The sequence below is a fragment of the Castor canadensis genome, chromosome 16, assembly GCF_047511655.1.
Source record: "Castor canadensis chromosome 16, mCasCan1.hap1v2, whole genome shotgun sequence".
Taxonomy (NCBI): Eukaryota; Metazoa; Chordata; class Mammalia; order Rodentia; family Castoridae; genus Castor; species Castor canadensis.
In genome coordinates this window covers 38258214-38285396 of record NC_133401.1, presented here as the reverse complement: position 1 = coordinate 38285396, position 27183 = coordinate 38258214, and the positions used below count along the sequence as shown (strand labels likewise).

Sequence of the window (27183 nt, the reverse complement as noted above, 5' to 3'; positions counted from 1 at the left end):
ACTGGTCTCCCCAGTCTGGGCCAGCTGTGGGAACATGAGAGAATGTGATTCAGGGTAACCTCCAAGCTCCTACTTCCTGCTTCCCTCTGCTGCTTGCTACCACATCCCAGAAGGGTGCACCAAAGTCCTCCAGTCAATAATTCTGACCAAAGAGCAGCAGCTCCCACACACCTGGGGCTCCAAAGTCCACTGGGCAGAGATGAGCGAATGACAGGGCAGGGTACCCAGGTTAGGTTTGACCATTTGATAGACCTGGGTTTGACTCTGGATCTACCACTGACTAACCTCATGGGGGTTTAGTCTCCTGGTTCCTCAGTTTCCCCAGTTTTAAAGAGGGACTAACAGCATAGCAACTTCAAGGGCTTTTGTGACCATTAAACAGGATGACTATGATGAAATGTCAAGGTGAGTGTGTTAACCTGGCAAGTGGTCACTTGTGATAAATCATACCCGGACAGTGCCACGAGGCATGGTTTGCTGTAAATTATCAGTGGAGAGCAGTAGCTTCACTATTCTGTGAGTCCTTACCAGGTTAATAATTACTAGGAGCCCTCAGAGCCTGGGCAGTCAAAGGCTGGAACATTCTGTGGTTACCTTCTTGGAGGATGGGCTGCTCCCTGGAAACATGAAGCCACTGAACATCCTGTGGGGCCACTTTCCCAAGGATAATCACTGGCCTGTCCAAAGCCCAGGTTGGAACCCAACCACCCAAACAAACATCCCCCACCCCCACCCCCAGGGGCCAGGCCAGAATAAGCACCTTTTATGTCACTGATAACCACAGGCCTGGCTGCAGCAATGCTGATCCAACTGCGGTGACCTCATTTCCTTGGGTTACATTCTCATGGTGAGAGGGGGGCACTGACCCACTGCGGTCATAAACCCATCCAGACGCCCAAAGAAAGAGTTCTTCCCCAACTTGTAAGGCTCCTGGGGTCAGAGAAGCTTCTTTAAAGGGGTGGTCCTCTGTCCGCACTGCTTAAGTGCTCAGCCCCTGCCTACCCTCTTTGGGCAACTCCTGCCCCATGCTGAGTATCCAGCAGGAAGGAAGGAGGCATCACAGTGGCTGCATCTTCATGCATGGAACTGGAACAGGTCTACCTCCCTCCAGCCCTGCTGACAGTGGAACAGTGCCCAGCGGGACACAAGCAAATGCTTAGTAGGTGATCTGAGTTTTTCTGCCTCCTTGTCCCTCCTCTTACTTCCTCTTCTGGGATGCAGTGGGAGCACAGCATCCAGGAGGCTCCTAGGAGCCAGGAAGAGGAAGTCCTGAACAGGGAAGAGAGAGGAGAGGGAACACATTGTGCTTGCAGAAAGAAGCAGGCCGTGCCCTGGGTAAACAACACACACCGCCCTGGCTTGCTCCAAAGGCCCAACCCCAGTAAGCAGCACTCCTGAGCACATGACAGGTGGGGCCCACATGCCCACGTCTCAAGCTCTGACGTCAAAACTCACTCATCTGCAGTCCATGCCTCAGCACCTGACCTAACAACAAGCTGAGCTGACTAATGCCACCCTCAGGGTTTTAGCAGGAGGCTAGGGAGGCTGATTCTTAACTGTCCCCAGGAGGGGAAGAGGGGACAAGGAAATGATCATCCACTGTATACATATTACACGTCAGGTGCAGAGTGGCCCTAAAGCCTGCTGAGAGTCAGATGGGGAATTCATAGGCGATGAATAAGTGTGCAAAGATATAAACCAATTGACGCTAAGACCCACCAAACACTATGGTAAGAACCTGCGGGGTGCTGGTGACTCACGCCTGATCTAGCTACTTGGGAGGCTAGATCAGGAGGATCAAGGCTCCAGGCCAGCCCGGATAAATAGTTCATGAGACCCTATTTCAAAAATATCCAACATAAAAAAGGGATGGCAGAGTGGCTTAAGTGGTATAGCACCTGCTTTGCAAGTGCAAAGCCCTGAGTTCAAACCCCAGTGTCACACACAAAAAAGGACCTTTCAGCTGAATCATCTTTTTAATTCTCACAAAGTATCACAAGCCCACAGCATCCTCATTTTCTAGCTCCTGCTTTGTTTTTTCCAAAGTACTTATCCACTAATGGATTGACATGCAGTTGCCCTCTGTATAGGGCAGGCTCTGCTCCCACCGATCCACCAACCTTCAACTGAAAATATTCAGAGAAAAATTGGGTCTATATTTGCACTGTTTTTCTTGTCCCTATTTCCTAAATGCATCATAACAACCATGGACACAGCATTTGTATTGTATTAGGGATGATAGTAACCTAAAGATTTAACGTCTATGGGAAGATATGTGTGGGTTATATACAAATATTATGTCATTTTATAGACAGGGCTTGAGATATGTTTGGAGGATCCTGGGACTGTCACCCATGGATACTGAGGGATGACTGTAGTCCACTTTGATCTGCTTAGGGACCGTGTCCACAGCTGGCACCTTCAGCTTCTCTGGGCACGAATGTACACAAGTAGGCTGGCCCAGTGCCCCGGGAGCTCATGGTCAAGCTGTGAGTCCTGTTAAGACTTAGCAGTTACAGGGTCTTGTTTCTACCTACTGCATCATCTACCCTTCCTTACTTGCTTACTTTGCACCAGCGATGCATTTTTCTGTTCTTCACAGGTGATTCCTACCTTAGGACCTTTGCATTTGCTGGTGCTGCAGCTCACAACACAAATTCACATGCCTAAGTGTCCAGTCCATGCTGCTGTCATATGCATACTTGTCTTACCTTACACAGAACAAGTAGCTCTGCTAGCAGTCCCTGTCCCAGACAATATGATGCAGCCTGGAGAGACCAGCAGGTACTTGCCTGGCATACAGTAGGTACTTCCTAAAGTCAGCAGTCTCTGTTTTGCTTCTCTTCCACTCAATTCATGAGGAGCTAATCTGTGAGACTTGGCAGTGGTCCACATGTGCACAGAGGGGAAGATGCTTGCCTTGAACAGGGTCACCTCCCATTAGGGGTTAGCAGAGGGAACCACACTCTCTGAACCCTGCATAGCCAGGGCTCAAGCTTTAGGGTACCAACAAAGTCTTCCAGAGCCAGAAGTGAGCTTGGACTCTGATCTGTTCTCCTTCATCTGGCCAGCAACACTGAGGCCTAGCTCAGCAACTCATCCAGGGCCATAGCAAAGTAATTATCAAGCCAAGAATCAGTCCTGGGTCTCCCAGTGCCTGGGTCAGCGCTCTTCCCACTGGGGTTAAAAACAGGATCAGAGTGACAGGGAGGCAAACTGCCATATCAGTGGAGCGGAGGGCACTACATCCAGAAAGGAGCTCTGGAGACATGCAGGCCTGGGAGCACCATCTAACTGTGTGATCATGGGCAAGTCCCTTCACCCCTCTGAGCCTCAGTTTCTCCTATAAAGAGCCCCTTTCCTCCCAGGGCTGTTTGGAGATCAAGGTGGCAATGGTAGCGTCACCTCATCTGGGGCCAGGCAGCAATGTTTCCAGCTTCCCTTTGTCTTGGGGCTGAGCAGATGTAAAGGAAATTAAGAAATTCCATGAGGGAAAAAGAAAATTCCAGAGTTGAACAGGAGAGAGGGTGGCCAGGACTGGTCCCATGATGACTGTGTATTGTAAACATGGCAATGAAGAAGCTTTGAAGCCCAAGGCCAGTGTTTGAGGCAGGAAGCTCCCAGGTCTCTCAGGTCTTATCACACCTCCCAGGCAGCAAGGAGGGTGGGCTGACCAATTCTAATAGCATTCTGTGTCACACACACCTAGAGCGTCTCCATGGCTCTTGGAAAATTCTAGGAATTGGGGATGAATTAGACTGGGTCACCCACTGCCAGGAAGTCCACACTGACTTCCCTTGAGTGTGGGCCTGAGAATGGAGAGGGGGTCAGTGGAGGGTGGGGCCTGATGTCAGCAACCCCACCCCTCAGCAGGGAAGCTTCCTGATTCTCTGTGTTCTTTTAGCTCATCAACAACCCTGAGATGATTCAGAAGCAAAAAGGCCACTGGCCAAACACAGGGTCTGCAGAGATGAGCAAATGGTTTCTGTCCATCCACAGGCCCAAGGCCCCCAACAAACAGAGCCAAAGCTTTCTCTTTGCTTTGACAAAGTGATGTTCAATTTCACTCCAAGTTCAAAACCCTTTTATAAAACAGGTTTGGGATGCCTGTAATCCTAGCTACTCAGAGACCAGGAGGATCGCAGTTTGAAGCCAGCTTGGGCAAAATAGTTCCGTGAAACCCTATCTCGAAAAACCCTTCCCAAAAATAGGGCTGATGGAGTGCCTCAAGGTGTAGGTCCTGAGTTCAAGACTGCAAAAAAAACCCAAAAAAACAGAAACAAACCAAGCTTGGGAACAGATTTTGGACAGTTCAGAGGTTTCTGTCTCTTTTAAAACCCCCTCCCTCTTCTCGCCTGGGAACCCAGAAAGCCCAGAATGCCGTGTTAGGAAAGAATGACTTACACTTCTGTTGTGATGAATCCGGTGAGTTCCGAAAGGAAGAGGAAGAGGATGAAGAGGCAGCAGCAAATGGAGACTGTGAAAAACAACACAGAGTCAGAGGGAAGGGTGGTGGGCACAAGAGGGGAGGCCAGCCCTGCCTACCCCTTCCACTGCTCACAGGCCCCAGGACATAGGCCCCAAGGCCCCCTCTCACTGTGACCTTAGGACGAAGCAGCCCCAACTCCAGCAAGGTAGCTGCCACTGGTACTGACCTAACTCTGGCGTTAGGGCAGAAAGCAAGTCCCCCTCCACCAGCCTGGCTCTTTTCCTCAGTGTTTTCTAATATGGCAGTCGCCCTGAAGTAAAACTTGCGGTGGCTACTAAGGTGTTCTATGAAGTTTGAGTGATATGTATTTCAAAATTTGGAGTTCACATTGAATTGAATTGGATATAGATAAACATGGATGCTGTTTGGTTTATAATGGAATTACATCCCAATAAGCTTATCATAAGTTGAAAATAGCGTTAAGTCAAAAATATATAAAACTCAATCCAATTGAATTGAATTGAACTGAGATTTCATGGAAAAGTCCAGATTTCTGACTTCTGCAGACACCCGCCTTTGTTCCACACAGGGTCTGACTCCACCAGTTTGCCACCATTCCCTTCTACTTCCCTGCCTCTGAAGCTGCGGCGACGTGTTTGCCACCGATGGACTGTCTATATGCAGGTGGTCACTTGTGATGGCTCAATTGGGGATTTTTCAACTTTACAATGGGGTGAAAGCAACACACATTCAGTAGAAACTGCACTTGGAATTCGGATCTTTTTCCAAGCCAGTGATAGGCAGAACTCCATTTCAATGCTGGCCATGGCAGCAAGCTGCAGTTCCCAGCAGCCCCATGGTCAACACAGGGACTGCACTGCTGTGGTACAATGGCCTGCAGGTTGGTGAATTTCATATACTTTTGACTTAACACTATTTTCAACTTATGATAAGCTTATTGGGACATAATTCCATTATAAACCAAAGAGCATCCGTGTTTATCTATATCTATCTCCCTACCTCCCTTCCTATCTATCTACCTTCTTATCTGTCTTAAAAACAGCCAACAGGCATTCTGAATGTAGAAGGAAGTGAACAATATTTGTTGAGCACCTACTGTATGCCCTGCCATGGGTGTATCCAGAGACACCCTGTCATGTTACACTGACCAGGAAGCCCAGCCCACATTAGGGGTATAGAAATGGGGGCTCAGAGAGAAGATGACACTGGCCCTATTTGGGGGCATGTGAATCAGGATTGGAACCCCATCTTCTAAAGGCAAGTGCTGAGAAAAGGAACCCAAAACTTAGGCTCCAGGTGAAGGGTGGGGCACTCTCAAACTGCTCACTGAGTCTCTACAAATATGGGGGCAGCATTTAAGGGTTTTGCTTTCTTGAAAAAAAAGGTAATGTGTGCATATTATAAGAAAAAGTCCCAGCCATATAAAAAGCCAAACTGTGTGAGGTGGTCTCCTGATCTGACACCCTCCATCCCTGTGATAGTCTCGTGTCCTCCCATGGGCATATAAGCATCCATATAAATATTAATATATACACAAACATTAATGTGTTATGAGCACGTGCTATATAATGACCTATATATTATATATTAATGTATTGTTTATATAAATATATGTTTTCAAAATCCCTTTTTATCTCTAAATGAACAATGACATAACAGCCATACCCTTCAACCATGCTTTGCTAGCTCAGCAAGCTATCTAAACAGGCCCCACCTCAGTTTACACAGGAGCCATTTTTTTTTAATGGCGTGGAAATTAAGTGTAAATGTCTTCTCCAGCTGCTGCACAAATCCACTGGAGAAACTCAGCTGCCAACCTGCCTTTCCTAGCTTCTGGTCCCCCTCCACCCCCACCATCTATGGTTTTCACACTCTCTGGAGAAGAATTCTGCTGAACAGGCAGAGTATCTCCATCTGGACCTTGTATTTTTTTGGGGTGGCGGGGGGGTTGAACTCAGGGCCTACACCTTGAACCACTACACCAGCCCTTTTTTTGTGATGGGCTTTTTGCAGATAGGGTCTTATAAACTATTTGCCCCAGCTGGCTTCCAACCCAGATTCTCCTGATCTTTGCCTCCTGAGTAGCTAGGATTACAGGCATGAGCCATGGGCTCACTTTTCTAACCTGTGCCATGCAGGACCCACACCTCGACTCATTCCCACTATCACTGGATGCTATTATGCTGAACAGGTACAATCTAGGGAGTGGTTCTGATGGCCAATGCTGACTAGCTGTTCTCCCTGCCCTGTGCCTTCAGAGAGGCATGGCCCTAACTCTGTCCAGGCTGAAGGTGGGGCCTGGATGAGAAGTCCTCTTTCTAGATCCATTGTGCTTTTCTGGATGGAAGCCTGGCCTGGTCCACCCATCAGGTGGACATGATAAGCACCAAGTCTGCTCAGATGAGACCCAAGAAATGGCAAGAGCTGATCACACCTGCTTTATTATGTTGCTCTGTCCCCAACCCAGAATGGGCAACAGAGACAAGCTTTCCGTACCCATGGTGGCCTCAGCATCTAGCCAGTGGCTCTCAGACAAGGTATGAAATAAATATTTGTCGAAGGAAGGAATGCATGGAAAACATGAAGGCAGGTGGCCAGTATTCCTGCCAGAAGGGCCTCGGACAGTGAGGGCTGGATGAAGGTTTTCCATCCATGTTTGGGCAAAGCTTGGAGTCTCTCTGCCTCCAGACGTCTTCTGAAACTGACTCAGGCCCTGGCCAGCAGGAATGCGACCCCAAGAGAATGCTTGCTAGCTAGCAGGGAGTGAGGGACAGCTGGCAGAAGGAGCACTGGACTAGAGATTGAGCTCTGCCAGAAGGTTAAGGAACTTGTTCAAGGTCACATGGGCTCAAGGTCACACTGTGTAAGTGGCGGAGACAAAAGGTGAATCCTGCTTGGCTGTTCTCAGTAACCCTGCACTTTCCTTCAGTTATTAATAGCATCATTGCAACAGAACGAAATGGCATGTGTGTGAGTCTGCCGCCTGCTCTGCTGTGTGCTCAAGGACAAAGTTGAAGACCATTTATCAACAGGGTCCCAGCACTTGGCATGGGGCCCGGCCCCAGTCTCTGCTTAATAAATATTTGTTCACTCAGTGGTAGCGAGGGGCTGGCTTCCTGTGCCTCCTGCCTGTCCTCTTGTGTAAGGTCCCACACTGTGGTTGGGGACGCACATCAGCCCACTTCCCTGGAGGGCCACTTGGCAGGTCCTTGTAAACGGTGAAAACGCACATACCCTTTGACCCAGGAATGCCTCTCCTAGGAAAGTTACCTTACAGAAATCGCCATATAAGGATGCAGAAAGACACGGATAAGGATATCTGTAATGGCAACAGACTGGAATCAGGAAGGTCCACCCTGAGGGGCTGGTTACATAAACCACAGGTCAGCCATGGATGGACTAGGACACAGCTGGATAGAAGTGGAACCTTGATCCTGGTAGGAAGGGCATCCAGGAGGTATCACTGAAGAAACAGAGAGGAAGAATGTGCACACAGCTAGCTCCCTTTGTGAACGAAGCAGTGCTTTTGGTGTGTACTTAGAAAGTTCTAGAAGGGTACATACCTGATTATTGGGCACATTAGATGAGGGGAGGCTGCAGGGCTGAGGAAAGTAAGAGGGGACAGAGAGCCTTGCTTCTCATAACTTAAGCGAGCACTTTTCCTTTCGTGTTCCCCTTAATTTCCTTTCCTTGGGAGTGGTCAAGCTGTTGTGATTCTCCTTAGCCCCTAGGACAGTGACAAGTTGAGGGGCACTGTCCACACACTGAGGGCTTATGTGCCCACATCAGCCAGGCTTGATATCCCTTCAACCCCACATCAGGAAACTGAGCCTCAGAGAAGTGAAGTGACTTGCCCAAGGCCACACGGCCACTAGGTGGGAGGATGAACCCAGATCTGCTTGATGGGAAAGCATGTATGACATGCTGTCTGTTGTGTGTGGCTGCCTAGTCCTTTATCCTTCTAGGTCTCCTAAGACACTCATAGCCTCTAAACAAACCCAGCCGGAGGGAGGGCTGAAAAGGGCCAAAGGGAGGTGGCAGGGAGATCCCCAGACTCACCTCCCACCTGAGAATGGCCTCACCTGGGAGGCAGTGACACTAATCTGATTGGTCCCTGTTCTGACGCAGGGCTGGGGTCCGAGGGCCCACCTGCGTCCTACCTTCTACAAGCTGAGGCTCAGGAACTTCAGCTGAGTCACTTGGACTATGAACTCATTCTTTCTGAAAACTGAAGCGAAGGCATCCCCGCTCCCAGGGTGGCACTGGTTTGCTTTGGGGTATTGTTTAAATACACTTCCTAGTGGGGACTGATAATAGATGCAATACATGTTTCCACGTAGCCCTCTCCTGGCTTCCCCTTATGTCAGCATCATACATAACAACAGCACTCTCAAAATAACGTGATTAACCTTGATGCAGCACCTTAACTCAGCTCAGTCTTTATTTGGATTTCACCAGTTTTCTGTTTCTAGTCCAGGAAAATGACCCAGGATCCCACGTTGAGTTCACGCATCCTGGGTCCTTCTTCTCTCATCTGTGACAGTTCCTTGGTCTTGCCTCAGTTTTTTAAGGCATGTCCCTTTGGGAGCATCAGTCAGGCATCCCATAGAACCCCACCTCCTCCAATCTGGGATGTGGGTGCTTTCTCACGACCTGCCTGGGTGGTAGCTTCTTGGGGAAGATCCCACGGAAGTGTGGCACCTCCGCATAGCACATCGGGGAACATGACGTCCACGTGACTGATGACTGATGCCAGCCTTCCTCACTTGGGTGAGGTGGTATCTCCAGGTTTGGCTACAGTAAAGCTTCAATTTTAAATTTGTATTCTCTCTTCTTCAGCAGCAAGTTGCTACATCCAGCCCACACTCAAGGAGGGGGGAATTAACTCTGCCTCTTGCATAGGCTAGGATCTACACCATTATTTGGAACCGTTCTGTAAGGAAGACTTACCTCCTCTCCCCGCTAATTTCTATCAGTATAGACTCCCAGGCCTTTTCCTTCATTCTTTGGTTTGAGACCAACAGTGTGGCTAAGCTTATTACTGTACGGCTCTGGTCCTAGGTGAGCTCCTGCAGGCTCACAGTGCACCTTCCTGCCTAGCACAGGAACTAGTTCCTTTAACTGAAGAATGGTCTGTAGAAACCAAAAACTGTGACTCAGTTTTTGTGATTTGTTTTCAAAGCACATCAAAACACTGTTAGGAGAAACTCAACTAGTCCCAAAGGTATGAAAATGAAAGCAAACCTCTCTTCCACCCAAGCTTCACTTTCCTCTCCCAGGGCAACTATTACAGGTGGGTTGTGGAGTGCTCAGGCTCAGCAGTGTTTTGGGTTCAGAGTTTTTCAGATTTTGGAATACTCACATATATATATATATATAAATAGATAGATAGATAGATAGATAACATGGGATGTGACCCAAGTCTAAACACGAAATTCATTTATGTTTTATAGACACCTTATAATACACATAGCCTGAAGGTAATCTGTGTAATATATTTAGTGCACCTGTGTTTTGGCTGTGACCCATCACACAAGGCCAGGGGTGGACACTTGCAGTATCATGTCAACACTCAAAAAGTTTTGGATTTGGGGGTTGAGGGCGTAGCTCAGTGGTAGAGCACTTGTTCTGTGTGCCTTCCCCTCCCCCCAGCTTTCCTTCTTTCCTCCCTGATCTAGAGTTCTGCACAGAGGACACTCAGCCAGCTGGGGGGACATGTAGGGGTGGGGGCAGTGGCTACAGGGCAATTACTCACTAATGGCCCCGGTGTACGTTGGCTGCGTAAGGTCCTTGGGCACCTTCCTGTAGATGTCAAACCTGCAGAGAAGAAACAGACTAGGGTGAGATGGGCACAAAGTGTGGGCCTTGAGGCAGCAGGTAGGGTGCTGACTACATGCCTCCTGGGTCAGCAAGCCACAGTGCTTCCCCAAACCAATTCCTCATGCTCCTCCAGCCCACCTCTGATGAAGAAGTCTTAGGAGACCCGTCTCTGATGGAAGCCTCGCTCCAATACCGCCCTTCCCTTATTGTATCTTCCTCATGACACTTATATCCAAAGTCATCACAAATGACCTTGTCCATCTGTTTATGCTTCTTGGTTGGTCTTCTCCCTACCAGAGTGCAATCTTCCTGAGGGCAGGGATCTTTTGCTCTGGCAGTGTCCCCAAATCCTAACATGGGCCTAGCACTCAGTAGGCACTGGATCAGTAAATGTGGAGTGAACTGGACAGCTGAGCCTTGGGGGCCTCGGATGCCAAAGAACAGGGAAACATTCCATCTCTTGAGTTCTATGCTGGCACTGCCTTCTGCTCTGCACCTCCTCTCCACCAACTCTTCTCTCTCCTGCCTCCACCTCCTCCTCCTCTTCATGCACCCCTGCTAGCTCCTTGAAGATTTTTCTTAACTCTAGACATGGGCTTAGAATGAAATCCAGCTGGGAGCCCCGGTGGCAGGACTGGTCTTGTCTCCTTTGGTTTTCTTCCCCAGGAGAACAGCTACCTTTTTTTCCTGTGGCTGCCACCATGGCTGAGGGAAGTGGTGGGGTATAGGGGAAAAATTTGGAGTTTAATTCTGGCCCTGTTTCACCAACAACTATTGAAGCATTAAGGCCCTTGGAATCAGAGTGCCCTAGTTCAAATCTTGATTGGTTCTCTTCCTCACCGTGTGACCTGAGGCAAATGACTTTACCTCTTGGAGCATGAGTTTCCTCATTTGCAGAAATAAGACTACTCCTGCTAAACCCTGCAAAGCTACTAGGAGGAGTAAGGAAACACATGTCTGTAAAGGATTTGATGGAGTGCAGAGAGGGCTCCCACGCACTTGGCTTCTTTCCCTTCCCTTGAATGTGAGAGGCAGACCAGTGCTCACACAGATTTACTTATCAACAGTGCCCTCAGTCTACATACACTCCCAGGCTCTCAGGTATAACTTGACTTGGTGGAGAGGCTGGTGACAAGCCAGGGTGTGGTTCCTCTTTGATGACTGGGAAACAAACAAAAAAAAAAAGCGCCCTGCTAAACCCTTTGCAAGGACCTGGTAGTCTTGCATCAGGTCTGCTGCCCAACACGTGAACCTTGCTCACTTTCCTAAGCCCCGTCAGAAAATCCCTGGGGCTGCCAGGTTAAAAAGATCCCACTTTCTCTGCTACCCGTTTTGTGCTTATAACCCTAAGGGCATGGGAAACTAGGGCTGGGGCCTGGTCAGGAGGTTCTGTCCATGTTACTCAACTATCCATACCTACTCTCCGTTTTTATTCTGAAATGAGGACCCCCTTCAACCATGAGAGATCTAGTAGAGGTCTGAGCATGCACTGTGGGGTCAGACTGCCTGGGTTCAACCATGATTCCACCACTGTGTGACCTTGGGCATATCACTTAGCTACTCTGTGCCTTAGTTACTTTGTCTGTGAAATGGGACACCAGCAGTAATGACCCCACAGCACAGTGGTGAGGGCCAAGTGCCTGGGTTTGTAGAAGGCATTCCAAACCGTACCTGGCACCCAGGAAGTGCTAGGTGAGAACTTGAGGGTGCTATTATTGAGCCTTATTTGATTTACAACTACAAAGCACCTACTGTGTGCTAAGCCGTCTTTTAGGCACTAGAGACATGGAGATAAAAATTAGTCCTTAGCCCTGTGAACTGACTACTTAGCAACAGAGACAAGGAAAGAGGAGGAGTAAGAATGACGTGGAACTCCCTCGGGGGTCACCTGGAGGCACTGGAGGTCCCAGAGCCCCCTCACCAAGCCATGATGAGGCTTCCCTCATCCCAGAGCAGCAGGAGGAGGTGGGCAGAGGGAAAGAGGAGCCCAGGGAGTGAGAACAGCAAAGGCCAAGAGTAGGGCAGAGCCCAGGGTGCCTGGCACTGTGCTAACTTCCCCCATGGGACAGGTGCAGGGAACTGGAGGGAGGAGACCTGAGAGGCCCCAGTGCGAGGGGCCTGGGTGCCAGGTCACAACACTCAGCTAAGTGCTAGTGGAGGGGACAGGCAGGTAACCCACTGTGGGGGTTGTCAGAGGATGATGAACTTGGCTGTGGGGGATTGGGATAAAACAACTCCCAGCCCCACCACCGGGCTTCAGCTGATTAGATGCTCCCTGACTTACATTGGGTCAACAATGATTTTTGACGATGGTGTGAAAGTGATTTGCATTCAGTAGAAATCGTCCTCGGACTTTCGGGTTTGGATCTTTTCACACTGTATCAAGGTGTGGTCTGACCCAAGCTCAAGGCTGGGAAGTAGTAGTGAGTGGGGGAGATGAGGGGGGGAGAGGGGAGAAGAACTTACACTCTACAGTGTGCTGAATTCAGTATTTCAGCCACTCAGCACTTTACTAGAAGGCAGGCTTCGTGTGAGATGGTTTTGCCCAACTGTGGCTAACACAGCGCTCTGACCATGTTTAACGTGGCATGCTAAGGATGATGGTCAGAAGTTGGATGTATTAAATGTGTTTCTGACTTATGATATTTACAATGGGTTTCTTGGGGCACACCCCATCGTAAGCCAAGGAGCCTCTGTCAAGGAGCTGGTGGAGTTTGTGGGCTTGTAGTGGGGTGGCCAGATCTCCTGATTTTCCAAGAGAAGCTCAAAATTTCAAAATTTGGACAGAACTTCCCAAATTCTCAAATGTTGGGATGACACCATGCAGGAGAGACAAGACAGACTGCAGATCAAATGAGGTCCGGGCCCAGTTTGAGTCCTTGTAGGCTGACAAGCCCTGCAGAGCTCAAGGACATAGTTGGCCTTGTATCTTAGAAAAGACACCATAGGCCAGGGCAGAGGCCACAGGGGGTCTTCACAGGCAGTGATGTGGGGAGGGGGATGGCAGTGGGAGGGGTATTATCTCTCACTTTGCTCCAACTTGGCATTGGACATGCAGAAAACTGCTGTTGCCTTGCCTGACCTCAGTTTCTTCCAGGACAACATCTTAACCAAGCAAAGAACATGAACATCACCAGGAAGGAAACAGAGCACCATCGGGTGCCTCCTCATATGCTATGCCTGGGACGCAGAACATCACCACTGTGGGTGTCTCATCTGCCATGGGGAGTGCAATCTGTTCACAAAACAGCAGGCAAGTGCAAAGTGACAAGTGACCAGCATTTGTCAGAGTATGAGATAGAGGTTAAATAAAGACAGAGGAACTGTCTCACATTGGAGGAGACTAAGGAGACACTAAATCTGGCACGGAATCCTATTAGTTCTGTATCTCTGCCTCAGAAAAAGAATCTCTGGGTGAGGTCTGTTGCTTAGTCAATAGAACCGAATGATGTACTGTCCTGGTTTTGATAATGGTATTACGGCTACATGTGACAGTCAACTTTCCATTGCTGTGACAAAATAGCTGAGAAAATCAACTTAAAGGAGGAAAAGTTTCCTTTGGCTCATGGTTTCAGAGGTCTCAGGCCATATTTGCTTGGTTCCACTGCTCTGGGCCTGAAATGAGGTAGAACATCATGGCGGCAGAGCATGTGGCAGGCAAGGCTGCTCATGGCTGCCAGATGCAGAGAGAGTAAGAGCCTGGGGACACAATACACTGTTCCAAGGAATGTCCCCAGTGACCTGCTTCCTCCAGCCAAGCCCACCTCCTATAGTTCTACCACCTCCCAAGAGTCTATCAGCTCTGAATCCGTTGGTGGATTAATCCACTGTGAGGTCTGAGTCCTCATGATCCAGTCTGTTGCATTGGGGACCAAGCCTTTAACACATAACCTTTTGGGGACATTTAAGATCGAGACCATAGCATTTTGTAAGATGTTCACCTTTGGGGAAGCTTGGTTAAATGGCATAGGATAACTCTTTGTACTAGTTTTACAATTTGGGGGAAAAAGTCTGAAATTATTTCAAAACAAGTTAAAGATATTAAAAAAAAAATAACGGAGGACTGACAGAGTGGTTCAAGTGGTAGAGCACCTGCCTAGCAAGCGCAAGGCCCTGAGTTCAAGTCCCAGTACTGCAAAAATAAGTAAACAGATAAATAAAAGGTCCCTGTCTCACTTCTGGCCCCTTGGGAAGGGCCACCTGAACACAAGGTACACTAATAATGACTCTACTCCCACGTGACAGACCCACGCTGGAGAACTGTGGTGGGGTAAAGGGAGTGCTGAAGAGGACCCTGGTGTTGGGGCTGACCACAGCCAAGTGAGTCAGTAGCGAATGTCACTGAGAAACTGGGCCACCAGGAGTCTGGTGAGAACCCCAGGCATGTGACAGACCAGGAAGTGAGCTGTCCATCCTCTCTGACTCATACTAGTCAGTCCCTTGCCATGGTGAGTGCTCAATTGTGGCCACCCAACCAACAAGAGAATGCAGAGGAAGGGGTAAAGAGAAAGAAGGAGGGCAAGGAAGCCTTAGTACGAACGTACTACATGCTAGGGCCATTCTAGGTCCGCATATAGCATGTTCTCACGAGTGACTTCTGAGCTGGGGGTTGTTGTCCCATTTTACAGGTAGGGCTGAGGGGTTGTAGCTTGGCTAACTGAGCACACATCTACTCCCAGGCCTCATTTATGTGTTTGCTGCTTTTCCCAACGATGTGGGCACAGAGCGGGTCATTTGAGAGGACATACTTCTTTTAGGAGGAAAGGCTAAAGAACTGCACTGCATAGCCTTGGCCAGAGAAAGCTGAGGATAGATTCTTCATGACTGTCAAGTAAAATGAAATGTTCTCTCTCCCTGCCCTCCCACCACCTGTGAGGTCCTTCTGGGGCAGGCCTAGGCCTTTGCCTTTTAGCTGTCCTCTCTGCCCAGTCCAGGCCCTTGGTGAACTGAGCCAACAGGCAGGTCAGCACAAGGGTAAGGCCACAGACTGGTCTTAAAGACCAGAGGAAGCCAGGTGTGGTGGTTCATACCTGTAATTACTGCACTGAGGAGGTGGGGGCAAGAGATTTTTACTTTGAGGCCAGCCTAGGCTACCTAGCAAGACATTGTCTCGAAAACCAAAACCAAAACCAAAGTAAACCTAAACAAAAAATGAGAGGAAGACAGAACAGGCAATGGTTAAGGCAGGCAACAGGCATATAGCAGTTTCTTGTACAATACTGCTCTTTTTACTTTGATGAACATTTAGAAATTTTCACAGTGGAAAAAAAGACAAAAATAGGCTTAAATTAAAGCAAGAAAATAGTCCACTGGATTAAGAATACTGCCTGGATGGCAGACAGCAGACCCCATGGGACCATGGGATCTCCTGCCCTCAACACTCTCCACTGCTAGCTCTAGAAGGTTCCCTAAGATCACCGTGTGCCACCACTCATCTTTCAGAAAACACAAGTGTCAATAAGACTGACTTGCCCAGTTCAAGGTGTAATTAATCTCAAGACTACTTAAAATATCCAGGCACAGTGGTACACATCTGTAGTCTCAGGTACTCAGGAGGCTGAGGCAAAAGGGTCACTTAAACCCAGCCTGGGCAACATAGTGACTGTCTCATTTTTTTTTTTAAAGAGTATTTACAATTCAAACAAGCCTGTGAAAAGCTTGTGACTCCTTGATATAGCTCATGTCCTTAAAAGGCTGTATGACAGAAGTCCCCATTCTGGAACAACTGCCTCCCAGAGGAGTGTGGCAATGTCTAGAGTCATTTTCATCACCAGCACTGGGGTTGGGGGACACCAGGATAGCCCCTCAAGAGGAACAGTGATCAGCCCAAGGGGCCACAGTGCTGCAGCGGAGAGAGCCTGTTCTCTGTGGACTAGAACATCACACATGGGAACTCATTGTCAACCCTGTGTCCTCTGAGAGCCATTCTGCTGAGCGAGGTCAAGGCTGCAGCCTGAACCTGGGGTTACAGTCCTTCCCAGTCCCTTCTTGACTGAGAAGGCAGAGCTTACATGAAAAAAAACCAGGCAAAGGAAGCCACAGGAAAAAGATAAGGCCACCTGGACTGACAGTGTAGCTAATTACAGGGTGTAGTAAGTCTAAACGTCACTACTTTGTGCAAAATACAATGTCGGGCAAAGCCAGGCCTCTAGCTTCATCACACCTTGGGATAAGCCAGTGTCACGAGAACATATGTCAGCGCTGGTCCCAGACGTCAGTGAGAGCACGGATTTACTTCATAGAACACCTCTAGCCTATAGAGGGAGGTAGCTACACGGGCTGACCCCAAATAAACTCGATGTCCTCCCTGCTCTTAGGCGAGGAAGCTGCTGCTGGCAATGTCTGACTAATAGATGTCATCTGTAATTTCTTTTCATAGCAGAATGTCTCAGTTTGGCTATTTTAACTTTTCCTGGTGGGGACCTCATGTCTCCCCTGTTCTCATGCATGAATCTCGGGTCACTCTGGTTTGCCATCTGTGGGTGGCTCCAGGGCCGGACCGTGTGATGTCACTGTTTCCAAGGTTTAATGAAATTAGACACCATTTAGGAGCAAGTCATTGGAAGTGGAAGGTCATTTGTCCCCAAAATAGACATTAAGGCTCTTAGTTGGAGCTTCAGCCTAGTAGGCCCTGCCTAGCAAGCAGCCTGGCAGAGCCCTAGGTGGCGAGTGCCAGGAATGAGGTGAAAAACACACTCGTTCTCTTGCTCATTCGCTCCACCTTACTGAAAGCCACTAGAGCAGGGACGCGCTGGTGTGTGTGCACGGGCAGGAGTGGGCACGTGTGAGCACTGGTGGCGAAGGGCCCAGAGGCACCCAGCCGAGTGAGCCCTGGAATCATTCTTAACCCCAACCACCAGAATCCCGACCTTGACATCCAGACTGCTAATATGCGCTCACACCACTCTCCTCTCTGTTGAGTGGAATAAAAGTCCGTCTGTCTCCTGCCCAGGTGGAAGAGCTTTGTAAGAAGAATGATAATAATAATAATAAATAATAATGATAGCAACTGGAGCTCCGTGGCGACCCTCACTGTGAAGGCTTACTATGCACCAGGCCTCGGGCTTACACCGTGTATGCATTACCTCATCTCAATTTATTTATTTATTTATTGTGGTACTGCGGTTTGAACTCAGGGCCTCACACTTGCTAGGTAGGTGCGCTCTACTTAGGCCACTCCGCCAGCCTCATCTTATTTTTATAACCCTGTGTGGCAGATAATATCACTCCTCCCAAGATGCAGGGTGAGGATCTGAGCTCCCCAAGTCTGGCTGCAGGACATGCGCTCCTTTCCAGCTCCCACATGCCTGCCTGGAGGAGGGAGATGGGCCGGGAGGTGGAGGAGAAAGGTCTGGATTTGAGGGAGGCTGGCGCAGTGGCCCCTAGGACACACAGCTGTGTAATGCATTATCACTAATGTGATAACATTTTCTTGTCCACCACAGCCTTTGCAGGTCTCCCCCAAACCCTAGTGCTCACCTGGTGGTCTCTATCCTCAGCATGACCTCCCAGCTCTGGCAGTCCCCACTTCTGCCCCATCATTCTACAGTGACCTCTTCCATCCCAGAATATCCTGGCTGACCACAGAGTTCTGGCCTTTCCCCTCCTCCTCCTTCCCACAAAGACCAAGTCTGGTCAAAGAGGAAGAGGAGTGAATCTGACAGCAGGGCTTCCAGAAGGCCCCGAAGCCACACTCCGCACCCCAAGGCAACCTCCCCATCTCCTTGGGCTCTGAGCAGTCTCCTGGCCCAGCCTTGAGACAGCTGTAAGGCCTTGCACTCTGGTTGGGCTGGGGCGGGTTAGATTTGTCTCTGAGTCTCCTGTGGGTCATACAGGGCCTGACCATTAATGACACCCAGTAAATCCCACGTAAAAATATGAAATAGCTCTGCCCAAGGCTATGCACCAAAGCACAAGCTGTAACAGCAAACACCTAAAAATGGTCCAAACATCCCAACAAGGGGACCGATGGGTGCAAGTGCCATACATCCCCCACAAAGTGGAGGCTGACAGAGCTGCTAAGAGAATGAAGAATCTCCAGGACACCGTACGAGGAAAAAGGCAAAGGTCAAATGCTGCGTTTTGTGAAACTTTGTGTGTGTGTTTGTGTGTGCGAGGGTGGGGATAGTGATAAAAATTTTACATCCTTGTTTATATATTCCAAAAGAAAAAATAGAAGGTGAAACCAAAAATTTATACAAATGGTTAAGCTACAATTTCTAGGAGATGCAATAAGGTATTAAATATTCAGGGATAAATTTGACAAAGGTTGACGTAGATCCACATTCTGAAAACCTGAAAATGTTGCTGAGGGAAGTTAAAGTAGACATAAATAAATGTAGATGGAGCCTGGCACTAGCTACTCGGGAGGCAGAGATCAGGAGGATCTGGGTTCAAAGCCAGTTCAGGTAAAAGTTTGCGAGACCCTATCTTGAAAAACCCTTCACAAAAAATGGTTAGTGGAATGGCTCAGGTGCTAAGAGTGCCTGCCTAGCAAGCATGAGGCCCTGAGTTCAAGCCCCCCAGTACTGCCAGGGAGAAAGAAAGAGAGAGAGAGAGAGAGAGAGAGAGAGAGAGAGAGAGAGAGAGAGAGAGAGAGAGAAATGTACCACGTTCATGGGTCAGGGTTGGTAATTTCCCCCAACTGACTGATGGGTTCAACTCAATCCCACTGAAAGTCACCACAGGCATTTCTGTACAAATTGGAACACTGACTCTGAGACTGTCATGGAAATGCAAAGGACCTAGGAGAGTCAAAGCAGCTTTGAAAAAGAACAAAGTTGGATCTGAGTAGAGGAGTACAGGAGAAAATCTGCGATTTGAGGACAGGACTTTTTAGATGAGACACCACAAAGCATGATTCACTACAGAAAAAGGTGATATATTAGGTTTCATCAAATTAAAAACTTCTGCTCTTTAAAAGACTAAGGAGACAAGCCAGAGTGGAAAAAATACATGTGAGCCACGTCTGATGAAGGACTTAAATCCAGTATGAAGAACTCTCAAAACTCAGTAATAAGAAGGTTAACATCCCACTAAAAATGGCCAAAAGGTTTGAAAAGATGTTTCACCAAAGATTTACCAGCATAGGAAAAGTGCTGACGTCTCTGTGAGATGCTACACCTGTTAGAATGGCTGATCTCAGAGGATCGCATCAAGTGTGGGTAAGGAGGGGGAGCAACCGGAACTCTCCTACCCTGCCGAGGAGAGCTTGGCATTTTCTTGAAAAACTGAACACACACCATCTTAGTCCACTTTCTGCTGCTATAACAAAATATCCAAGGCTGGATAGTTTATAAAGAAAAGAAGCTTATTTGGCCTCATGGTGAGGGCCTTGTGCTATGCTGTGGTAGAGAACTGGAGAGGAAAAGGGTGTGTGCAGAAGGGGTATGTATGCGAGAGAGACAACAGGGAGGTGCCCAGCTCGCTTTGTAAGAACCTATTCTTAGTCACTAATCCAGTCTGATAAGACCTCACTCACTCCCACGAGACCCCACTTCCTCCAAGTAACCTAGTCTCTGAAGAAAATCATTAATCCATTCATGAGGATGGAGCCCCTGACACCTGCATGTTAGGAATGAAGCCTCAACAGGAGATTTGGTGGGGACAAACCTTTCTCAAAGCATGGCACACACCTGTCACATGATCCAGCCATTCCAGTCTAGGTACCTGCCCTAGAGAAGTCTGTGCCCATGTGGAGGTACCTGTATGAACATCGGTGGTAACTTCATTTGTAATAGCCAAACACAACTGCCAACAACCATCGACAGGCCAATGGATAAAAAGTACGGTCTATCATAAAACAGGTGTCAGCCAGAATAAGAAGCAATGCAGACCAGATGCATGTAACATGGGAATTCTCAGAACCACTGTGCTGAGTACAAGGTGACCTTCGGGACACAGTGAGTCCATCAGTATGAAATGCTAAAAAATGCAAATCAATCTCGAGTGACAGAGGATCACAGGTTTCTGGACAGGCATAGGAAACTTTGGGGAGTGCTGAGTGTGGTCACTATCTTGGTGCTTTCAAGGGTGGGCACACATGTCACATTGCTCCAATTGCACACGTTAAGTATGTGCCCTTTACTGGGGTGTCATTTGTACCTCAACAAAAGTGTTTCATTTTTAAAAATAATAGGCATGATTACAAAACATGCAATACATGATATAATCCAGGAATTCATATGATACTTCAAGAACAAAAAATACCCAAGAGCCTCATTGGGCATTGTCAGAGGTGGCAAGCCACCAACTCATTATTCTGAAAATTGGTAAACAAAGGGAAAATACTTACTTTTTTTTGGTGGTACTGGGAATTGAACCCAGAACCTCCCATGGGCTAGTCTTGATTTCACAATTCTATAGCCTCTACTTCCTAAGTAGCTGGGATTATAGGCGTAAGCCACCATGCCTGGTATAAAGTATTTATTCTGACTTTTTTCTTTGGGTGCAAAAGGTATTTGTAGGTAAACAATTGATGAGGGCAAAGTTCTATCTTATAAAAGAATTTCAAAGAATCAATGTAGGATAAATAGAATTAGAAAAATCATCACTGTGTGCCTTCTGGATTCAGGCAATGACAGGGAACTTTGTGATGGATGGACTGGACTGTCACTGCGTGGGTCCCTCCATCAGCCTCAGAGAGAAGGCTCCAGATATTCTGAACTGCTCAATACAAGCAAAAACTCACAGTGCCACATGGGAATGCTTTTTGCCAAGAAAACTGACCCTGGATCTAACCAAGGTTCAGATCTAACAGCCAGGTTCCAGAAAATGCCAGGAGCAGGTCATGTGGGGTCATACTGTGGGGGAGTCTATAGAACAATCCAGTTTCCTCAATAAATAAAGATCAGAGGGAAAAGTGAGATGTGTAACTGTTATAAATTTTGAGAACTTTAAGAAGCATGTTAATCAAATGTTATAGATACATCTTCCTGGATCCTGATTCAGTATAACCCTGACACTCTTCTCCCCAGCCTTCCAGGCAGTGTGGGTTCTGACCGATGATACTGAAGCAGAAATCTGCTGGAGCAGGAAACTTTGGGTTTTAGGATGAAAGGGTCAGATATCACTGCCACAAACCCCTTTACTTTCATTTCTATCTTACGGTATTGGATGCAAATGTAACAGCTGGGGCTGGGGCAGCTCTTTTGGAATCACAAGGGAAAAGTGTATATAACAGAAGAGATGCTGGACTAATCCCAGCAACTGCTAAACCTCCGGTCTTCTTGTTACGTAAGAAAAACCAGATACACTCTTATCTCTGTCTGCCACTGTTAGTTAGGGTTTATGTTACTCTAGCCAAGAGCACTCCCTACAGATAAAATGCAAAAGACACAGAGGAGGTGTGGAAGGGGTTTGACTTGGTGCTATTTGTCAGACAAAGAACTTGAGCAAACTGCCGTTCTCTCTCCAGGTGTCTCCCTTATCTGTGGCCCAAGTGTATGTCTAAAACTGTGCCATAGAAAAACATCTACTATGTTTATCCCTGCACACACTTCTGATAAATTTAATTTACAAAATAGGCACATAAGTTTAGCAATAATAACTAATAATAAAATAGGACAATTATAACATTACACTGTAATAAAATTGCTAGCATCACTACTTTTGTGCTTTGGAGCCATATAAATGACACTAACACGGTTACTCCGGTCACTGCAATGGTGACTAAGCAAGTAATGGGCGGGTAGGGTACACAGCATGGATACACTGCACAAAACAGCTTTCATATCCCAGGTGAGACAGAACAGGGCAACAGATTTTATCATACTACTTAGAATGGCATACAATATAAAATTTATGTCTTTTTTATTTGTGGAATTTTTCATTTACTATTTTTGGACCGACATTGACCACGTGTAAGTAAAACCTCACAAGGGGGCAACGGGGACTAATGTATCTGGAATGTTCCTCCATCACAAAGCAGCATGGCTTGTTCATGTAAGTTCATGTAAGTCTGTGTTCAAATGTCACTGTTGGAGAAGCCATTTCTGCCTGTCCACCAACTGAAATACTCCACTTTCGATGTCCATAACTTGTTCTTTTTCTTCACAGCCCTTCGAGTCTCAGCCTCTGTTACGTTATGTGGATTGGCCCTCTGCCTGCCTCCACCTCTCTCACAAGACAGCGGAACCTTGTTTGCCTAGAAAAGTTCCCAGCACAGAGGAGGCCCCAAAGACACAATGTAGGATAGGTGAAAGAGCCAGGGTCCAGGGACCTGAAAGCATGGTCCCTGCCTCAGAATCCCCCAGGAAGCCAGTTGAGTTTGCGGATTCCTGGGCCCTCCATAAACCAGGGTGGGGATGAGGTGGGCAGGAATCTTGACTTCCATAAAACCCAGTTTGGGAGAGGCCGGGCTCAGAGCCTGCCTCTTGAGCCAGGCAGTGCTTAGTGACCTAGTCTATCCCGCTGGGGCCTCCCCACCACTCAGGAAGCACCTTCAACAAATGTAGAAGCGGAGGCTCAGAGGCTAAGCCACTTGTCTAGGCTCATACAGCCAGACAGAAGCAGAATCAGGACTGGATCCTTGGTGAGAGATCTAGGGGCCTGTTCACTGATCCTCCTTGGCCTCCCCAGACTCCATGCTGGCCCCTGGAGGCCTTGGCTGTCTGTGCTCAGCGATGCCCTCCTATAAGGGGCCCACACCCCTCTGCGCCTCCCCCACCTGGAAATAGCCAGATGAGCTTAGGCACAGGAAAAAGACAGGCGGCCAGGGTTTGGACTGGAGTCTGGCTTCCCGCTTGTCAAGGCCACAGGCAGTGCCAGGTGGGGGTCAACAGGGGCCCCCGAAGTGTTTCCAAAACACTGGAAACAGGACATGGCCACCTGGCCCCACATGACCAGGACACACCAATATCCGTGTGCAGACGCTATAAATGGAAATGTATTCTTAGAGGGCAGAACATGAGCGGGGGTTTTCAAAACTGACCCATCATCGGATAAAAATACAGATGGTATTTAAACACTGCGCAGCAGAAGCTATTCCGGGGTTGGACGCTCATGCCCGTGGCTCCCCGCCAGGCATGGCCTTTCAGAGGCTTACAAGCGATAAACCGTTGGTGTCAGTGTTGCTCACTCTAGGAGGACACTGGGGGAGATGGCCAAGATTCCTGTAGAGGGTGACCCTCTGGGGGAGCACAAATGTCTGGTGGCTTCCACCGCCACCTCCCCATTTGATTCAGAGTTGCTCTGTGCTGTGAGGACACCTTTTGACAACATTCTTAGCACCCCAGGAAGTAAGTCAAGCCCAAGTTCTGAGTAGGTCTGGGGTAAAAGCAGAGGACAGGACAAAGACCCTCAGAAAGGAAGGAGAATGACATTTAATGCCTCCACATCCTGACTTGTATAGTCTCATCTGATCTTCAAAACCATGCAAGGTATAAAACCTAGGCCCATCTCTGTTTTTTTTTTTTTTTTTTTCAGTATTGGGGTTTGAACTCAGGGCCTACACCTTGAGCTCCTCCATCAGCCCCTTTTCTGTGAAGGATGTTTTTAAGATAGGATCTCCCGAACTATTTGCCTGGGGCTGGCTTCGAACTTCGATCCTCCTGATCTTGCCTTCTGAGTAGCTAGGATTACAGGCATGAGCCACTGGCACCGGCATGTCTCCAATTTTTTTTTTTTTTAACAAGAAAACAAACCTGAGGTTCAGAAAAGACTATGGAGAGACAGTAATTGTCTGACTAAGACCATGAATCTAGACAGACAAGTAGAAGCAGGGCTACAAAAGAAACAGTGGGCGGGGCCCCGGCAAAGGGACAGCTCCTACAAGAGTTCATGGTCCCTAGAGCCCAAGGCCACTCATTGAGGTTGGGGCCTCAATTGAGGTTGGGATTTGCACCCTCTGTCTGAGCACAAAGTCACAGCAGGGCTGGAGATTGTGGCAAAGGGGCCTGGATAGGCAGCTGTGTAACTTAGAAAGCAAGGTGTGGCTGTCACACTAAAAGGTGAAACTTTTCTAACAATCCCACACAGAAGGGCATAGGAAAGGGACTCCAGTGACCTCCTGGCCTGACCAATGGCCTGCATTTAGGTCCATCTCAGCATTGTCAGTTTCTCTGTAATAAGATGAAAAGATGACAGAGATCCAGGATCTGTCTTAGGAGACCTGTCTTTGGCTGGATAGCCCTAGTGTGTGGGTAGCATCTGCCTCTCCTCCCACCTACTGCTCCACCATCACCCTTTGTTCCCCAAGGCCCATTCTGTCCCAGCTCTGCACTCCTGCATGTGCCGTGTGCTCTTGTCCGCATCACCCCCCCACCCCTCTCCAGCTCTTTCATTCTTTCCATCACTGCTGAGTACTAAGTGCTGTCACAGGTGCTGGGCACACAACAGTGCTCAGACACAAAACTCCCTACCTTCACCTCACTTTCATCCTAGTGGGAGAGGCACGTTTAACACAAGAACATGAAGAAAAGGAAAAGAGAAGATGGAGATCTGAATTACATGAGTCAGCAGCCATGGGGGATATCCAGAAAGAGCATCCCAGCACAAGACAGAGCAGGCCAAAGGCCCCACGGCAGGGAGCAGACCTAGCGGGTTCCTGGGACAGCTGGAATTAGGAAGGGAGATCCAAGGACACCAGTAATTCTTTAGAACTCAGTTCACACATGCCCTTTGAGTTGAAGCCATCTCCAATCAGGTTCATGAAGGTGGTTTCTGCCACCTTCAATGCTTCTATGGCCCTTGGGCATCAATCTCTTGTCACCTTTATGTGCTATGCTGTCATTAAACGTGTGTGTCACATTCAGGAAGGAACAGCATACCTACCCTGCCTCATCTACACTGTCGGCGTCCTGCCCTTAAAGCTGTGGCTTCTTCAAGGGCAAGAAGTTGTCTTCACATCTTGGGAAGCCCAGTGCCTGGCCTCGCAGTGCTAAGTATGGACACCAGCTTTAAGCGATAAGACTATGGGTCTCTCCTGAGACAAAAGTTCACCTGAGATTGCAGGCGAGTCCCCTCAGGGAGCCACAACCACACACCAGCAATGAGACTTCCCAGAGAACATGGATGAGAGGCAGGCAGGAGAGAGCAATTGGGAGAGAAGGGAAGGGGAGCCCTCCCTTTATGTCCCCAACATCGGTCACAGCCTGTGCTTTCTCCAACAGCTCATAGCAGTGTTCAGGACAGCCCATGGGAGAAGAAGAACTACAAGGCCACTCACCAGGGAAGCATTCTTCATAAAGAATAAGCTGCTCCCTAGAGTCAGGACACAACAAACGTCCCAAATGCACACAGGCCCAGGCGCTGGTCACCCGACTGCTCACATCTGCAAGTGAGAGGTGACCAGGTATCGTGCAGTTCATAGAGGTGCACGTCTCCAAAGTAGAAAAGTCCCTACTGAGGTTCAGTGGGTTCTGGAAATGAGGCGTGGGCAGTGGGAGTGGGGGTGGGGGGTGGGGCAGCAAATTGGAGAGACCACAGAAATAGTCCCAGTTCAGTTTATGGCAGGAACAAGGCATCCTGGGGTGGCCACATCAGGGAAAGCCAGAAACCTGGGGGTCTTTCATGAACTCACCAATTAAAAAATAAAAGTATGGCAGAGCAAATATTCTATGTGTCAGATTTGGTCTGGGGACAATCAGCTTGTGAACTTGGCCTTAAACCTTGACCATGAAGTTTATTTCTAACAGAATAGATAATGGAGCTGAAAAGACAGCAAGAGGGCAAAGAGATCTAAAAGCTGTAGGGTTCCAAAAGTTCCTGGAAGGAAACCTTAAGACCATGGGCCCCCTGTGGTCCAGAGGTTTCACCTCAGGGATGGAGTCCAGTGGGTGCTCAGCTGCTAAGGCTGAGCCCTAACTCAGATGGATTAGCAGTGTCGACCAAGGACATGGGAAAGGGAGCATGAGAAGCACTTTCTGGGTATTTGCTGAGGCAGAGTCAGTCCAGACCCATTTTAAAGGCAAGAAACTGATGTGCAGAAAGCTGCCCTGAATTACCTAATGTCACAAGCATGACCTAGAGTCCCACCTAGGGTCTTCCCAAAACATCCAGATGCTCATAAGTCTCTAGCTTTTGGAGTTGTTATCTGCCAAAGCCTCGTCTTGGAGAGAAGCCATCTCTAAACCAGTAATGCAAGTCAATAAGGAAATTTAATTCTTATAGTGATTCATTTTATCCATGACTTCTTAGAGACAACACCTTTTCTAAACAGCAAGGGGCGTCAGAGCCCTGACGAAGCCATCTGATGCTGCCGCCTACGGCACACACACTGTCCCCATTGAGGGCTGTGAGCTGGCCAAGGGGCCTGGCACAGAGGGCACCTGGGCCCCGCAAGTGGCTCCCCATTCAGCCCACCCCTCCCCTCCCACCGGGTGACTCATGATCCAGCTTCAGTGCGCAGACTGCACAGTCTCCACTTTTACTTGGCTCCTGAGCAAAATGTACTTTTCCAAAGAACATTGATTCAAGGGAGCCTGAATTTTGCAATGCCCTGGCAGGGGTGAGGCCTGCCTTGCAGCACACGCTGTCCTGGATGTGGGGACCAAAGAATGTAGTTATCACCTTCCTTTCCTCCTCCCTCCTCTACCCCCACTGGGGGGATCAGTCCATTCCCTGGCAAATCCTGCCACTCCCCACAGCAGTCATCCCCTGCACAACCATTGCCTCCCTCTACCCCCCTGCAGTGCACACTCCTGGGTTGGGTTTCAAAGGACACCTAAGAGCACGCTTGGAAGGACAATTGGCAAAGATGAGATGATGGCTAATCCAGCCAGGGAAGCCCCTGTCCTCTGCAGAGTCCCCTCCCTCAGGGCATCACTGGGATTCGGGAGGAGCACAAGCCACTAGTGGCTCAACTACCAACCTGCAAACTGTGGATCTGTTCTTTGTCTAAAATAGTCTGTTCTTTAGGGCAGTTTTAGGTTCACAGCAGAATTGAGCAGAAGGTACAGTGTTCCCACATGCTA

General features: G+C 48.5%; 1 protein-coding gene across 2 annotated transcripts in view; it reads right to left on the bottom strand.

Annotated features, from left to right (window-relative positions):
• Positions 1–27183, bottom strand: part of Ergic1 (endoplasmic reticulum-golgi intermediate compartment 1) — a 107680-nt gene that overhangs the window by 44231 nt on the left and 36266 nt on the right. For both annotated transcript variants that reach the window (XM_074058603.1, XM_074058602.1), the window contains exons 2-3: positions 10206–10267; positions 4405–4477 (exon numbers count right to left, since the gene is read on the bottom strand). In XM_074058603.1, coding sequence (XP_073914704.1) covers positions 4405–4477; positions 10206–10267 — 135 coding nt within the window. The remainder of the gene's footprint in view (positions 1–4404; positions 4478–10205; positions 10268–27183) is intronic.